This window comes from Sceloporus undulatus, chromosome 6, assembly GCF_019175285.1.
Source record: "Sceloporus undulatus isolate JIND9_A2432 ecotype Alabama chromosome 6, SceUnd_v1.1, whole genome shotgun sequence".
NCBI lineage: Eukaryota > Metazoa > Chordata > Lepidosauria > Squamata > Phrynosomatidae > Sceloporus > Sceloporus undulatus.
Genome location: NC_056527.1, coordinates 9097574 through 9115447, shown reverse-complemented (window position 1 = coordinate 9115447; position 17874 = coordinate 9097574). Strand labels below are relative to the sequence as shown.

The 17874-nt window shown below is 43.0% G+C and overlaps 1 protein-coding gene across 1 annotated transcript in view; it reads left to right on the top strand.

Moving 5' to 3' along the window:
* The first annotated feature begins 382 nt into the window (after positions 1–382).
* ACVR2B (activin A receptor type 2B) overlaps positions 383–17874 on the top strand; it is a 170475-nt gene continuing 152983 nt past the window's right edge. The window contains exon 1 of the mRNA XM_042474471.1: positions 383–497. Coding sequence (XP_042330405.1) covers positions 446–497 — 52 coding nt within the window. The 5' untranslated portion in view covers positions 383–445. The remainder of the gene's footprint in view (positions 498–17874) is intronic.

Sequence of the window (17874 nt, the reverse complement as noted above, 5' to 3'; positions counted from 1 at the left end):
AGGCTGCTCTGGCCTCCCGCCTCCTCCTGCTCCCGGGCTGGCCTTGCTGGGTCCCTCGGAAAGAAGGCTTCGGAGGCAGGGCAGCCTCTCCTTGGCTCCCAAAGTCTTGGGCTTCACCTCTTGGCTTTTCTGGGAGGAAGGCTGGGGCAGCTCTGGGGCCCAGCGGCCCTCTTCCTTCCCCCGCCAGCCTCGCCAGGAGGACCTGCTCCGCCCCGGACCGGACCGGAGCCCTTCGGGGCAAGCGCCGGGGGATTTCACACAGAGGGAGAGAGCGCCTGTTTGCCACATCTTCTTCCAAAGGACCCGGGCTGGTTTTGTAACCCCCTCCTTCCCTCCCTCCTTCCCTCGGCTTCTGGCTTTCTTTGCCCCGCTCTCCTTCCTTCCTTTCTTTTCCTTCTCTGGGACCCGAGGCGGAGTAAACAAGCGCCACGAGGAGCCCGGGAAGATGAGGGCCTCCTGGGTCACGTTCGCCTGCCTTTGGGGGACTCTGTGCTCACGTAAGTAAGAGGAAGCATCATCATCACCATCGTCATCATCATAGTAAAGTTTAGGACCCCTGATTCTCAGAGAGGAAAATCATCATCATCATCATCATCATCATAATCATAATAATGGCTGGAAGGTTTCCGTGGGGTTTGCAAGGAAGAAGAAGAAGAAGGAGCAGAAAGAAAGGCTCATTTCCAGGCTCAGAGTAACCCTGGGCAGTTCATGCAGGGATGAGGAGGAGGATGGGGATGATGAGGATGATGATGATCTGTAAAGAAAGAGTGGGAGGAGGAAGCTTTGCCTCTTGGGATTTCTCCTGAGGGGAGCCTCTTCTTCTTTTGTATCTCTCCTTTCTCTCCTTCCGCCGCCTGTCAGAGAAGCTTCTCCAGGGGCTGGGAAAGCTCTCCTTTGTATTGCTTATTAAGGAGCAGTATCCAGTGACATAGCCGTGTTAGTCTCTGGAGTCAGTAGGTAGTAGAGATCTTGGTGCACCTTTGAGACTCACCAAATTAGTGAGTGAGTCTGAAAGGTGCACCAAGATCTCTACCTACTGACTCCAGAGACTAACACGGCTATGTCTCTTGAATTCTGCCATTATGGGGCAAGGTTTGGGTTTGGGGGGGGGAGGCTGAAACCTCGGCTGCCTCTTAGAAACAAAGCTCATTGCTGTTGGGGAAAGAGGCCTTTGGGGCGGAGAGTTTGGAAAGCGCCTGGAGTTTTGTTCTGCCTTCGCCTCCAGGGCCATGTGTTTCCAAACCTGGAGAAAGAAGTTTACCTAGAAAGACAACACAACACAACACAAGACACACAAACAAACACCCCCACCTCCTCTGTGGGGGGGGGGAGCAGTCCAGGCCTTGGAAGCTGATGTTTTATATTGGAGCAACTTTTTATTTTGATTCCACCCCTTTTGTTTTGCTTTGTTTTGAAGCCCCAGCCTTTAGAAAAGCCTCCCTTGCCTCCTCTGCCTCCACTTCTCCTTCTGAGCTTTGCTTTCTTTGGCTTTGGAAAGCTCCCAGGGATAAGAAGGTTGTGCATAAACCTATGTTAAAGAAGGATAGGAAGGTATGTGTGTTTATAAGTTGTGTATGTGGTGTTATTTTTTGTGATTTTAAAGTTTAGATGCTAATAAATATTATTATTATTATTATTATTATTATAATGTTGATATGTTCTAATAATAATAATAGATTTGTTTATATCCCTCCTTTCCAAAAGGATCAAGGCGGGTTACAAAAAGAAATACATAAACAATACACAACAAGTGCAGAACCGCAATATATATTTCATCCTGCCTTTCTCCCAATATATGGACTCAGTTTAAAAAAGGAAAGGAAGAAAGGGCTGGTTGGGTGTGAAAATGGTCTCTGGAAGGACTGTCTGCAGTTCATTCTCTCTTCCTTGGTTTCATCACCCAGAGAGTGAGGGGCTTCTTCCCAGGCTCTTTGTGGGCTTCTTTCTTGGTCGGCTGGATGGCTTTGATGAAGAGTATGGATATTAGGTTTTATGCTTTTAGCTGCACAAACACCATTGAAGGCAACATTCATGGATATATAGCCCTGTGAGGCTGTGGAACCAGTATGGAGAGAGATCTTGTAGCACCTTTGAGAGTGACTGAGAGAAAGAAATTGGCAGCATGAGCTTTCCTAGGCTTCAGTCTACTTCCTCAGATGCCCATGCTGCCAATCTCTTTCTTTTATTCAGTCTCAAAGGTGCTACAAGATCTGTCTAAATAATAATCATAATAATAATACCAAAAGCTTTGAGGAAGTAGACTGAAGCCTAGGAAAGCTCATGCTGCCAATTTCTTTCTTTCAGTGAGTTTCAAAGGTGCTACAAGATCTCTTCCACTGAAGGCAGAATTCAAAGGCATAGAAGCCTTGCTAATATAGCGGGGGAAATCAGATTGCAAAAGGGATCTTGCAGCCCTTCGGAGACTCCCTGAAAGCAAGAAGCTGGGAGCAGGAGCTTCCCAAGACTTGAGCTCCATTGAAGGCAGTTACAAAACATCAGGTCGATTTTTACAAAGCAAAGGGGGCTGCAGGGGAGAAAAAGGCCCTTCTTTACACTTTCACCTCTTGTCTTTAATTTCTTTTTAATTTAATTTCCTCCCAGGTCACAGGAGTAGGAGGCCAGTTCCAAAAGTAAACAGCTGGCTGCAAGGCCTTGGGGGAGGAAGCTTTTGGCAAGGCCCTGCTTCGAAAGTGACTTTCCCCAAGGAATGTATTTATTTATTTTCTGTGCCTTGCATTATTGCATTTGGCCCTGGGCTTCACATCACAACAGCAGCAACATCACACCAGCAGAAGCCACTGCACCTCTCGCTTTTGTTCCCAGTTCCAGGCTTCCTTTCCCTGCCTGCCAGCCTGAAGGGTGTCTGGGTTTTGTCATGTTTTTTTGTTCCTCTCTTTTGTCCCTTGTAAAAAAAAAAAAGGGAGGAAAGCAGAGTGTTGTTGTTGTTGTTGTGTGTTGCCTCTAAAAGGGGAGGGAGGCGCAATGCTTGCTTCCCAGACTCCAGGCTGCAACTTTCCAGCCAGAAGCCCTTGCTCTTGTTATGGAAATGGTTCCTTATTGTGTGCAGCCACACTGAGCCACCATAAATCTCCTTGGCCTTCCCTCCTTTCTCTGAGAAGGAGGAGGGGGTAGTGAAGCTGGATTTGGGGGTGGGAAAGGGGGTGTGTTGGCCTCCCCCACCCCTTTCTCTCCTCCTCCTTCCCTCCTCCTCCTTGATCCGGCTTTAGCCAGAGAGCCATTTGCTAGGAGGCCAGCTTTGTGTGTGTGTCATGGTAGTAGTGGCTTGTGTGCAGTGCTTGGCTTTTGTTGTGAGCCTCCTTCCTCCACCTCCTTGTTTTGATGACTTTAGGAGCTGGAGGAGGGGTCTGGAGAGAGGGAAGGAGGGAGCAAAGAAGGGAGGGAAAGCGCTGGCCCTATTGCAAGGAGGGAAGATGGTCGGAAACGTGGATGTGTGGGTTTTGTTTATGTATGTGCACACATATCACACATACTCATATATGTGCATGTGTGTGCGTGCGTGCATGTGTGTGGCCACAGGATTGGTGTGCTGCTTGGTGCACATGATGGTGTGCCCTGCATTTTCTCGCATGCATGCATGCACATGCATGCGAGAAAACACAGGGTACACCATCATGCGCGCCCCCGCTGCACACCAATCTCGTGGCCACGGAATAATAATAACAGACGGTGACGTAACGGCTCAGGCACATCCCTAGCATGGCTGGCGTGCCTCCTTTAAAGCTGCAGGAGCAGGGCTCCTCTGGCAGAAGCAACACTTTGGTTATAAGGCGAGGAAGGAAGCCTTCTCTTTTGCTTTGCCTCTGATGGGCATAGAAGGAAAGGCAGAAGGTGTCAAGAAGTGTGTAGTCTGTGGAGATCAATGGTAGAGCGCATGTTTTGCATGCTGGAGCCAGGGATCCCGTATAAAATTTGTGGCATCTGTAGTTTTGGTGATGAGATTATCTAACAACCCACTCTCTTTACTCATTTTACCTTATCTGTATAATTAAAAAGGATTTGCTGGTCTTTAACTGTAATGAAGATCCAAGCCACACTGCAGAAATAATCCAGTTTGAGACTCCTTTAACTGCCCTGGTTCAGTGCTACAGAATCCTGGAAACTAGTTTTGTGAAACATTTAGCATTCTCTGTCAGATTCCCTAGTGCCAAACCAGGGCAGTTAAGATGCTCTCAAACTGGATTACTTCTGTGGTGTTTTTTGGATCAAAGTTATAAAAGCTTGTAATTCAAAGGGGGTATATAAGAAGAAGGAGAGGGAAGGTGGGTAAGAAGCATAACAGAAGTAGGGAAAAGGGCCAGTAAGTGCTGGACACTGAACAAAGCGGACAGAAAAGAAAAGCAACTGCTTTGTGACGTGGTGCTGGAGAAGAGTGCAGCCAAAAAGACTAGCCAATGGGTTGTGGAAAAGACCAAGCCTAAAAACTCCTTGGAAGCCAAGGTGATGAAATTAAGGCTGTCGTATTTTGGCCACATCACGAGAAGGCATGAATCACAAGAAAAGACAATAATGCTACAAAAGGTGGAGGACAGTAGCAAGAGGGGAAGACTGCATGCCAAATGGATGGACTCTATTAAGGAGGTCATGGTCTTGAATTTGCAGGACCTAAGCAGAGAAGTGGAGGATAGGGAATCATGGAAATGTCCCACCCCATGATTCTGGGTCAGGCAGTTAATAACAACAACACTTGGTAGTAGCTGTACCCTTTGACTTGTTTTCATTTAATACTTCCCTTTTATTGCTCCCCCTTTCTCTCTTGCCCTCTTGTTTAGGTTTGTGTGTCATGCTCTGTCCATTATCACACAAAGTATAGGGTGGGATGGATTTCAAATACTTCTCACTCCATAGTTTTTTGTGGGTTTTTTGGGCTATGTGGCTGTGCCCTAAAAGAGTTTTTTCCCTGACATTTTGCCAGCATCTCTGGCTGACATCTCTCCCTCTGTGTTGATGAGAGCAAAATCCTAGTTTGTTGTTGTATGCCTTCACAGAATCATAGAGTTGGAAGAGACCACAAAGGCAATCCAGTCCAACCCCATTCTGCCATGCAGGAACTCGCAATCAAAGCACCTCTGACAGAGTGCCATCCAGCCTCTGTTTAAAAACCTCTAAAGAAGGAGACACCACCACTCTCTGATGGAGTGTGTTCCATGGTCAAAAGTTCTTCCTAATGCTGAAGTGGAATCTGTTTCCCTGTAGTTTGAGTTTTGGCGGCCCTAAGGTGAGACCCTATCATGGGACTTTCTTGGCAAGATTTTTTCAGAGGAGGTTTGCCGTTGCCAACCTCTGAGGCTGAGAGAGTATGGCTTGCCCACGGCCACCCAGTTGGGTTCCATTGCTGGGGTTCAAACCCTGACCTCCAGAGTCATAGTCCAACGCTCAAACCGTGACACCATGCTGGCATTTAAAAAAAAATCCTAGTAGTAGCATCCAAAGCTGCTCTCCTCCCCTTTTTATAAGTGGCTTGTATTTTGGGATGGAAGGCGCCCAAACATTCCTGTCCTTACTTAATTTTCTTGGAATTTTATTTGAACAGTACAGAAGCAGTGAGCCAGGCAGCAAGAAATCCTGTGTCCCTTTACCATTATATATATTCTCCCTCTTAATAATCCTATACCCTTTGACGTCTTTTGTTTTCCTACCTATCTACCTATATTTCCTTTGTGGGTTTATTTTGGAATGTGGCTCAGAGTCGTGGGGTGTGGTTAAAAACCAATGAAGTGGCGGTGGCAGTAGAGGCTGCTGTTTAGCTGATGTTTCTTTGTTCAAGGTACCCATTATATATTCACTGCCAGTGTCTTCTCCTCTTTGTGTGTGTGTGTTGTAAACAGTGCTGTCTTATTTTTCCCTTTTCTGCTCCCTCCATCATCAGTCAAGATGGAAAAGGAAGATGCCTGCTTCCCAGCCCTGTTTTCTTTAACTTGATATGTGGTGGTGATGAGACGCAACCAAGCATTTGTTTAACTGGTGGTGCCTTTGCATAGATCTTTGTCGTCCTCTGTGAAGGGTTTGTGCATGAGTCTATGTCCATCTAGAGAATTTGGAAGGCCCAGGATAGCTTGGGACAGTGTTTTTCCTAGAATGAGATTTAGCGTTCTTACCATCACAAACCATTTGACTAGTTGGAAAGAGAACTTGTATACAAGGACTATTTTTAATCAATTTCAGATCTTGTGTGTGTGTGTGTGTGTTTATATACACATATATAAATCCTTTTTACTTACTGTATGTGGGTACTTACTGACCAAAATATCTGTGTCTTTTTATTGTTGCATTGCATAACTGGATTTTGTAAATAATTATTTATGTTAAAACTTGGAAAAATACTCTTAATTCCCCCCTTGCCTTTTAGAAGTTACTTGATAGGTTGTTTGCAGTTGCATGGTTATAGCAGCTTTTTAGTAATGCAGTTTACTGGCAGGCAATGGAGGTAAACACATGCCATGTGAATTAGGAGACTTCTCCCAGGATGGACAGTCCCATTAGAGATTGAGTGAACAGTTTTCAGCTTTTATGAATGGCCTCAGTTGTGTTTTTTATGTGTTGTTTCTGCTTTTGTTTTGTACCATGCTCTTCTCATAACTGTTCAGTTAAAAATGCAATAAAAGTTATTGATGGGAAGTTGCAGCTCTTCTTTGCTGCTCAGAATGCTGTGTGTGAGTGTCTATATGTGGCTATGCTTTATCTTGGTGTGCAGCTATTTAAAAATGGCTTGACCTCACTTGCATGCGTGTGAATTATTTCTAGTAATGGCTTGGCTAACAGTAGTGAAACAAAAGCAGACTGTTATTTTTCTTTCAAAAATATTGCTGCGTGTACTTTGCTTTCTTTTTGAAGTAACTGAAGATTTGTTGATGAAAACATTATGTTCACATCTAGGGTTTTGTTTGCAAATTTTCCTGCACTCCAAATGTTCAGGAATTGTGTTCATCTCCCTGCCTGAAAGATAATATGGATTGTACAAAAATCAATTTGTTGTAAGAGCACAGATTGTTGAACTGTTTCAGAATTTAAGCATGTCACACACACACACACACACAATATTGGTAACCACCCCACTAAACAACAATGAATTGAATTAAACAGCTATGTCTATTGCCTTCTAGAGCCTTGCATTTATCCTCTTGTGGGTGAGAAAAGGAATGAGACCAGCTTCATTAGCTTGCTAATTAAGCACAATGAAGTGCTGTGCCAAGGTTAATGGTGCTGGCCTTTAAAAACACAAAACTCTTGAACTAGTGTCCAGGATCCTATTAACAAAAATCTATTGTTAGATATAGATTATGCCACTCTAAATGTTAGGACTCTTGACTGGTCACAAAGCTTACATTAAAAGGGAGTTTAGGCATAACTAATATTAAAATATTAGAGCCAGGGTGGTGGAGTGGTTGGACTACGACTCTGGAGACCAGGGTTTGATTCCCTGCTCAGCCATGAAACCCACTGGGTGACTTTGGCAAGTCAAATGCTCTCAGCCTCAGGGGAAGGCAATGGAAAACTTACTTTGAACAAATCTTGCCAAGAAAACCCCATGATAGGGTCAACATAAACCAGAAGCCACTGCAACAACAACAACAACATTAAGATGGAACTCCACCATACGTAAATTGGGGAGTGAGAAACTACATTGTCTTTGCTTTAAATGAACTTACTGCTTTGGATCATACTGTAGCTTATTTAGATTTAGAGCATGTTCTGCATGTGATTGGAGGATATATAATAAACCATTTAGATGGCCTTCTTCTGAAGTGGATTAAAAAAAAAGGTTTCACAGATTCATGAAGGACAGGTCTTCCATACCTGCTATGGCTAAATAGAATCTCAGTGTCCAATAGCAAAATGTCTCTGATTTACTAGGTGTTTGGGACAAACAGCAAGGAGTAGCCATTGCTTTCATGCCTTGCTTATGAGCTCCCCCAAACATGTGTAGTTAGCTACTACTGGAAATGAAATATTTTGGATTGAGATAAGATTAGTCTCATGTTAGTGTTTAAATCTTCTCTACATTTTGTGGTGGGAGACATGTTTTCCAGCTAGAGGAAACTTCAGCTGTATTGATGGGGGAGCAAGGGGTAGAGATTGACCTAAGTTAAGGGTATATTTGGAACTCATATGTTAATAGAAATATCTGTGATTAACGTTCTCCCTCTCCCCTTTATTAACTGGTTAAAATCATTCTTTTGTTTGTTTGTTTTGGAAAGATTTGTTCAGATGTGGTTTATCATTACCTTCCTGTGAGGCTGAGAGTGTGTGACTTGGCTAAGGTCACACAGTTGTTTTCCATGGTCTCCTAGAGTCCATTATTCAAACCTAGAGTCTATTTTTCAAACCATTACACATTATTCAAACCATTATTCAAACACATTACAGGTTCTTGTTCGTAATACACCACTTTCTGGTTTATCATAATCCATCCATATGTCTGGACTGAAGAGTGCATACTGTATGATGTTGTATATTTTATTGTTTTTAGCTGCTTTTAATTGAATTTTTATGTAAACACTTTGTCCTTTTTTAGTCTGTAACCCCGCTTCGATCCACCGGGAGAGGCGGGGAAACATAAATAAATTTTATTATTATTATTAGAAAACTTGGGAGTATGTTGTCTGGAATTGAGGTTCCATTTGCTTTAAAACACTGATGAGAAGCCCCCTCTCACCCTTATCTTCTTATCTCTATTCTTCTTGGTAATATATTTACTTCCTCTACATAGATCCCTTCCATTGTAAAATATACTTATCTCCTACCTCCCCTTCCTATTGTGGAGAGGTATAACAGGTGGTTGTGGGTTAACTTATTTTTTAACATTGGTGAGTGGGCTGCACCATAAAAGGCTGCCCACTCCCCCATAAATATTGAATGGACATCTCCTCCCTTTCTGCAGCTTACTTAAATCTCTGATCATGCTTCTTACCAAAAGGTCATTACATTAACACCCATACAAATGGAAGGGAAATCAGGACTAATTTTGCAGAGGGAAGGAATAGCAAGGAACAAAACTTTCAGGAACTTGCCTAGTATGGTTCAGCACATGTGTGCTCAGAAGTATGTCCCTTCATCTTAATAGGCATTAGGCTCACAGGGGCTGTAGTTCGGTAGCAGAGGACATGTTTTGTGGGCAGAGGTTCCCAGGTTCAGTCCTCATCATCTCCAGTTGGGGCCAGGAAAGAATTCTGGCCGAAATACTGGAGAGCCACTGCCAGTTGACAGTACTGTATTCAGCTAGATGGACCCAATGCTTTGACTCAGTATGAGGCACCTTGTTGTGTCCTACAGGTCATAATTGGTGGTATTTGTCAAGGGTATAGTTACACATAAATACTTCACATCCTGAGATATATCAGAGACTTAACCAATTTATTTTAACATAATTGCTTAAAGACTAGAGCAGAGCTTGGAATGTTATGTTTGAAAATTAGTTCGATAATGCTAAATGTTAGAAGATAATTCACTAGCATAAACACTAAAAATTGACATAATTTCATTTGGTAAGTTATCGCTAATCGGTTCAGCAAGTAAAATGTTAGTGTTGAGGTCAAGCCATGGGATTTACAAAGAATGGCATGCAGGTTGTCACTGTTGACTTTAGGGAATCACTTTTTTAAACCAGATCCTTCAGAAAGGCTCTTTTGTCCTTTTCATGTTGCTTTCCTCAAACCTGGAATTTTTCTCCAAACGGACTTGTTTTTGTTATGTGCCTTTGTTTCCAGTTTATGGCAACCCTAAGGCAAACCTATCATGGGGTTTTCTTGGCAAGATTTGTTCAGAGGGGTTTGCCTTTGCCTTTCTCTGCGGTTGAGAGAGTGTGATTTGTTCAAGGTCACTCAATGGGTTCTCATGGTTGAGTAGTGACTAGAAGCCTGATTTCCAGACTCACATCCCATCACTCAAAACGCTACACCATGTTGGTTCTTGTATGGACTTTGTTGTGAGCTTGTTGTTGTTGTGTGCCTTCTAGAAAGCCATTAATATGATTGTTGCCTGAGAATGTTGGGGTTCAGCATGTCTGGAAAGCCTTAGGTTGGGAAAGGCTGCCGCACAGGATGGGATCTTATCTTACAATCTCTTCCATTCAGTTTTCCCCTCATTTGTTCTTCTCTTTTCTTTCCACCCCTACTAACGCATACAGTTCATTCACTCTTCAAATGTCTTGCTTAATAATGGTTAATAAGGAGTGATTTATTTCAGTTAGAGGGCACTAATGCACTGCAGGTACAACAATAAGTGGATAGCTGTTAAAATTGGCCAGTGAGTCATGTGTGGAGGTTCTTTACTCTGAAATATTTGAGAGTGTCTGAGCATACGCAGAATACCTTTCTGCACAAATGAAACACAGTCCCAGTCCAGAAGTGTAATCTGTAAAGATCAATGGTAGAGCGTAGGTCTTGCATGCTGGAGTCAGGAATCCCATATAAAATCTGTGGCATCTGCAGTTTTAATGATCAGATTATCTAACAAGCCAGTCTTCCCTATGCTCATTTTACCTTAACTGCATAATTAAAAGAGGGTGAGTTAGAAGGAGAAGGAAAAAGAGAAGGAAAGTGGGTAAAAAGCAGAATGGAGAGGGTGGAGAGTGAGGGAAAGAGATGTCAAGAGAGAAATATATGTGGGATGGGCTTGGGGAAAACCTTTCATTTAATTTTCCAAGAGCCTAGAACTGTTGAGTAACCACTGAAGCTGTGGTTCTCAAACTTATCCTTATGCTAGAATAAGGAAATAGCTCTCCTCTTCCCTCAGGCGGATGCTCCAAATGCTCTTCTTGCCTTTCTCTTCCCCTCCAGCACAGAAAAGGTTGGGAAGTGGCAGAGAAGGGATCAGGGCCTTCAAGTCTGCTCCTTGAGTAACTCTACCCCCCAGGGATCCTCCCCACAGTCTGAGCATCAATGCTCTAAAAAGCCAGCATGGCATAGTTGTCTGAGTGTTGGACTACGATTCTGGAGATTGGGGTTTGATTCCCAGCTTAGCCATGCAACCCATTGGGTGACCTTGGGCAAGTCACATGCTCTCAGTCTCAGGAAAGGCAATGACAAGCTGCCTCTGAACATGCTGTGCCAAGATAGGTTTGCCTTAAGTTTGCCATAAAGTCAGAAATGACTTGAACGCACTGAACACATACAAAGAAATGCAAATGCATTCATTGCAACTCATCCCAAATAATACTGTAATGCATGTTGTACAGGTTGAGATGAGGGGGTCTTGAAGATACTTCATTCACAGGGTTGCCATAAGTCAAATTCGAATGTAACAAAGTACGTGAGTGAACTATGACTTTGGAGACCAGGCTTCGATTCTGTGCGTAGCCATGAAACCCACTGGGTGACCTTTGGCAAGTCACACTCAGTCTTGGGGGAAGGCAGTGGCAAAGCTGAACAAATTTGCCAAGAAAAACCCATGATAGGGTTACTTTAGGGTTGCCATAAGTTGGAAACAACATGAAGGCTCATAACAATAGCAAACAATAAATAACGGGAAATTGGGCCAGAACATAGTAATAGAGGAAGAGAAGTTACTGAACAGAGGTGCAGTGCACTCCCTCCCTAGGAAGACTCCAAATGCTTTCCTTCCATACATGTATGTGGGGAACATTTGGAAATGCTCAGGTGCTAGAAGTCTATCAAGAAATGCCAGGGGTGTCCAGATATAATGCTAGGAAACAATTCTTCTCCTGAAACTTTGGGGTGCTGCTGCCAGTCAGAGTTAACAGCATGGAAGTAGATGGAGAGTATAAAGCAGCTTTCTGTTTTCCTCTCTCTGGCATAGTGTTCATGTTCTTTAAACCATGAGGCAAGTGAACCGTGGGGCTGTGTTCTCTCAGTTCCAGACCTCTTTCTCTAGTCAAATTATGTTTGTTGGGTTTCATTTTGGTTATAATTTTAAGCAGATTATGAAGGTGGTTGTTTTTGTGTGCCTGCAAGTCATTTCCAGCTTAGGCAACCTTATTAAGGTGAACGTGTCACAGGGTCAAGTTTCTTTAGAGGGGGTTGGCCATTGCCATTTTCTGAGGCTGAGAGAGTGTGGTCACCCAGTGGGTTAATGGGGCAATTAAGTGGGAACTAGGTGTATGCTGGACCCATGGGGGGGTGCCTCTTTTTCAGTTGCTATCTTATCCTGTCTCTGTCCCATTAGAGCATTATATTTGGACAGTCCATGCTGGAAATCTTAAAACTGGCCACAGCCAAAAAACTTATTGCTGGACTTGTGGGTTTTAATGAAATTTATTTAAACAAATCCTTTGATCTTTCAGCTTATTTATCTTTGCAGACTACTTCTCTGGGAATTGTATAACAATTTACACATTGACAAAGAGAGTGCCGCTGGGGTGTGTGTGTTTAAAAGCTGTTTCTGTGAAGTGGCTCTTGTTTGGGGGGGGCTGCTTCAAAGTCTGTACTTGCTTTGCTCATTTAGTTGAATGAATGGCATTTTACATTCTTGGTCAGCTGTAAAGGCAGTGTCACGAGAGAGTAATTTTTGGAAGTTGCTTCTTCAGTCTTTCTGTTCACATTGTTCCTCCTCCTCCTCCTCCTCACCCTACAATATAACACAACCTTCTGAAGAAAATTGAGAGGAAAGGGGGGGAAATGACATTGCTTTGAAAAAGTACTTTGTTTTCTTCTTCTTTGGCTATGCCAGCTCTCTCTGATCTTGCAATGTGATACTTCTCTCATGTGTTCCAATTTTATTCAAAGATGGAGAGGGTTACCTTTTTGGACTACAACTCCCATCCAGGATGGTCACTGGTCATGCTGGTTATGGAAATCAGAGAACTGTAAAAAAAACAACTAATTATACATCCTATCTTCATTCTTAAATTAAATATTTTCTGCAATACTAAACACAGTTTAATTTTTATGCTTATGTACCTTTAAAAACACAACCGTGTGGTTTTTTATGCCTGTGACTGAACATACATCCTATCTTCATGCCTTATACTAAGTTACACCATTATTCTGCCTGGCCCAGTTCTGTCTTCTGAGATGGAAAGTGGTACTCTGAAACCAGAAGTATTTTCAGAGATCCATTTTTAACTACAAATGCCAGGGACAGCAGCCAAAGGCTTCTCAGTGTTGTTTATTACCCTCAGACCTTTTATTTGTCTCTCCCCTACCTCTCATGGATGTTGGAATGAAGTCCCCGTGAAGGACTCCGTGCGCAGCCTGGGGGTGCTTCTTGACTCGTCGCTTCACCTGACTGCTCAGGTGAATGCGACGGTCAAGAGCACCTGTTATCAGCTTCGGCTTATTCGCCAGCTGCGCCCATACCTGGCCCAGAGGGACCTAGAAACTGTTGTACATGCTCTGGTAACTTCGAGACTGGATTTCTGCAATGTACTCTACATGGGGCAACCCTTATACCAAACTCGGAAGCTGCAAATGGTACAGAACATGGCAGCCCGGCTGGTCACTGGCGTCTCCAGGACCAGCCACATAACACCTGTGCTAAAAGATCTCCATTGGCTGCCTATTCGCTTCCGAGCCCAATATAAGGCATTGGTTATTACCTATAAAGCCCTAAATGGCTTGGGCCCAGGATACCTAAAGGACCGCCTCTCTCCGTACATTCCGCCTCGCACCCTCAGAACATCTGGGCAGCAACTGCTGAAGGTGCCTGGGGCCAGGTTAGCTTCCACTTCGAGAAGGACCTTTTCCACAGCTGCCCCAGCCCTTTGGAACACGCTGCCCACGGAGCTCCGCTCATCTACCACCCTGGCCCAATTTAGGAAGGACCTCAAAACCTTCCTATTCAAACAGGCATTCCCCGATTAAATATCCTGTGGGCCTCCCTCCTCTTCCGTGGCCATGAGGTTGGGCTAAGGGGCTTTTTATTGTTATTTTTAAGGATGTTGCTGTTATATGTTTTTAACCTTTGTATTTTGATTGCACTTGTTGCATTTCTGTAAGCCGCCCTGATCGTCTGGAAGGGCGGGATACAAATAAAAATTTTTTTATTATTATTATTTATTACTTATATAATCTAATCTTCAGCAAGGAGCTTCATGTTCTAAGCAAACAGATTTTATGCTCTTATCCAGTATTTGTGTGTAGAATTCAGAGACCTAGCTGTGTTAGTCTGGAGTATCAGTGTGCAAGGAGATATTGTAGCACCTTTGAGACTAACTGAAATAAATACGTTGGTAGCATGAGATTTTGTACACTTGAGAGCCTACTTCCTAATATGCATGTTTGGAGTGGAGAATTGAGAGACAGACCTATATAAGCTGCCCTTCTGTGAGAATGTCAATTCAAATTCAAAACCTTGTGAGTATGTAGAAGAAGTTGTAGCATAAGCTTTCTTAGACTTGGTCTACTTCCTCAGATTTACCTGTGTGTATTTTGTGAACCTTCAAGTTGTTTCCAACTTGGAGACCCTAAAGTGAACCTATCCTGGGGTTTTCCTGGCAAGATTTGCTTAAAGAAGGCCACATGTGACTTGCCCAAGGTCACCCAGTATGTTTCGTGGCTAGCGGGGAATCAAACCCTGGTCTCTAGAGTTGGAGTCCTACACTCAAGCAACTATGCTACTCTGACTCTCTTAGATTTAATTCTGTGAAAGTCTATGCTACAACTGTCTTTTCGTATAGCTAGTCTCAAAGGTGCTACAAGATCTCTTTGCATGCACTTATTATAACAGTGATTGATATCGCAGCCTCATGAGGATGCTCTTTGCTACTTTATTAGATCTTCTTTCTGGTTCTCAGCCTGTGCATCTCACATTCCAAAACTCCACCATTCATATGGTCATCAACCCACCCTGGCCTTAGGCAACATATTTCCTCCTGCCTTTGTCCCATCAAGGACCATAGTTAAAACTGAACTTGTCACCTTATCACCATGCCCACAAGTTTTGTATTTCTGTGGCTATTCATATAGTCTGATTATAAAGGTCCTTCTTGGGCATGGGTTCATTCCATGCATCTGAGAATATTTGTGTGTCTTGGATGAAGAAAGCCCACACCTTTCTAGGATTTTATATTTTTCTTCTCTGTTTCTTAAAAATACCCTGGCTTTTTTTCATAGGGAAAATCCCCTCCTCCTACATGCACACAGCTGGGAATGATAAATGGTCACAGGGAATGATCGGTTATCATTATTTGTTTGTGGAAGTAGCAAACTCATTCATTAGTAATTAAGAGCTGAGTTGGTCCAGGTCAGATACACCCTCACATACATCCAACTGGCCTGCTTGAATGAATGGTGTTAACATGCCAGACCTCAGTCTCTCTTCCATGAGCTAAAAAATAAAATTTCCTCTCCCCCCCCCCATCCTTTGTCTCTCACTTGGTCCAGATGGCAAGAACTTTAGTGAATAGTTGCTCCATTGTTACCCTGCTCCTCGAAAAGAGCAGATATAGTACCAGTTAACTTGCAAAAATGGGTCTTGCTATATCATTGGAACTAATACTTTGTATCTGCAGCCACCTCTCTGTCCTATTAACCTGGCCTGTTACCTTTTTGCTGTTTTCAGATTTAATGGGGTACTTTTCCTGCTTTTCCCTACTTTTGAGATGTAGTGCGATGGAGTTATGACCCTCTTTCCCTTTGAGCAGGATCTCATTAATATTCTGCCTTGGACAACAGTAGCATATGATCATATGTGTGTAGCAAGGTTATTTTAAAACATTCTCAATTATCATTGCACAAACTGCAATTTGTGTGTCCAGTGTCCATGTGTGATGTTGACTTTCTGGTGACAAATGACAGGAAGTGCAGAAATGATTAGAAACACGTTGTGTGTTCTTGCATTGCAAACACTAACAGTGGCTATTGTAGTAACATCCAGCCTTGTTATAAACCACATTCTTGTAATATAACTGTGCACAGCAACAGTTGAAGGCTCACTGTGGTTGAATTCTTGTCCCGTGTCAGTCAAACTTGGTATGTGATTTCCTTTATCCTTTAGTATCCCTTAGTGGGATGTTCATTATGTGACCCATGCCTTGCTTCCACAGTTATCTGGCCAGGTGGTATGAACCTAGTGTGAGTTTTAGATTGCAACCCTTTACACAGTAATTGTTGTTGTGTGCCTTCAAGTAATTTCTGATTTAGGATGACCTTAAAGCAAATCTGTCATGGAGTGAACTTGTCATGGGATGCCAGAGAGAATTTGCCATTGCCTTCCTTTGAGGCAGAGAGAATATGACTTGCTGGTGGGTTTTCCATGGTTTACCAGGGATTTGAACCTTGGTCTTCCCAAGTCCTAATAAAACACTCAAAGCACTGCACCATGTAGGCTTACCTCATAGATCTCATTGAATTTAATGGGAGTTACTTCAAAGTGAACTCACATAAGCATTAGGCTCATTTGTGGTTACATAACTCCTTTCCTGACATTTCTCAGAATTTTCTGTTTGTTCCTTGAATCTGAGGTACAGATGAATGCAATATTCAGCGGAGACAGGTTTTGCGTTCTTTGGCCCCATACAGACTGCCAAAATAAAGCTGCTTCGGGTCACTTTGGAGGTATGATGTTTAAATGATGCATGCGTCCTAAGACTCTGGAAGCTGCACCCAAGCTGCGCTCCAGTCTTTAGGACTGGATAGTGGCTTTGACACGGCTTTGGGACTCTTAGGACGCATGAATCATGTAAACAGCATACCTCCAATGTGACCCAAAGCAGCTTTATTTTGTCCTGTTTGTACGGGGCCTTTGTCAGGAAGAGTTCCTTGAATTTGAGGTATGGATGAATGCAAAACTTAGTGAGACAAGTTTTGCTTTCTTTGTCAGGAAGAGTTGGGGGTGGATTAAAGAAAGATCTTGAAACAAGCCCCTTTCATGTTGGGCTAATGAAGCACCTGCTGATCTTGCCAAACAGTTTTCATCTGTACTTTCAATTTGTGCTTCTTATGCCAGTGATTTGAAGGGTTGATTATTTTTTCCCTTAACCGTGTTTATGCCCATTGGCTACAGCTGTTTTCTCAAAACTCCAAAAGATTGCAGACTGGCACTGAAGCACAGGTTGCCACTTTGCTTAGGACTGCTGTAGATCTCACAAACTGTCCTTGGGCTTGCATCAAGCAGGAGGTAGCTATCTAAGGGTAATTCTTAAATTTTCATTCTGGCCAATTTTGATGTTTTTCAACAACAATTTCTAGAACTGGGTGGTTGGTGGTGGCTGTGGTTTTGTTCCAGCATCCCTCATGTGTTCGGCCAAGACTTCTATTAATATTGTGCTCAGCAGAGGATTTGAAACAGAAATGGAGGTGTGGCCTGAGCAAAGGTCCCTCTATCTCTGCTTATCTTAACTGGCAGTAACTTATCAAACAAGTTGTACAAAGGGGCTTTCCCACTCCTGCAATAGTTTTTAACTGCATGTATTAGGGACTAAGCCTACCACCAATACATACAGGATATATGTGTGTTCTGCCCTTGGAAGTAGGCCATTCAGTTCTTGCTCCAAGGACATATATTAATGGAGTTCTCTGTAATATTTGGAAATTAGTAGTCAAGGAAGAATGCATTTTGCACCTCTATACAAAGCAAGATTTACTCATCCCCTGGTTTGACAATGGTGGCTGGTCTCCTACTGTGGGTGAGAATTGCTTTGCTAACCAGAGAATAATCCTTGAAGCTGCTTTAAGATGAAGCAGACCATTAGTCCAACTAGGCCATTATTGTCTTCTCTAACTAGTGCTAGTTCTCCAAAGCATTTCTCAGTATTTTTATCTGGAATCTTTTTAAGTGTAAATGCTAGAGGTTGAACCTGAGAACCTTCTGCATACATGACATTTGTTCTCCCAGATTTGTCACCACAGAAAATGAAAAACAAAAAACAAGAAGCAATACTTAAGTGATCTTTTTCATTGCTTTATTCTCTTTTTAATCCCATGTTTAAAAAGAGTCTCTGAATTGGTTTAGGATCAT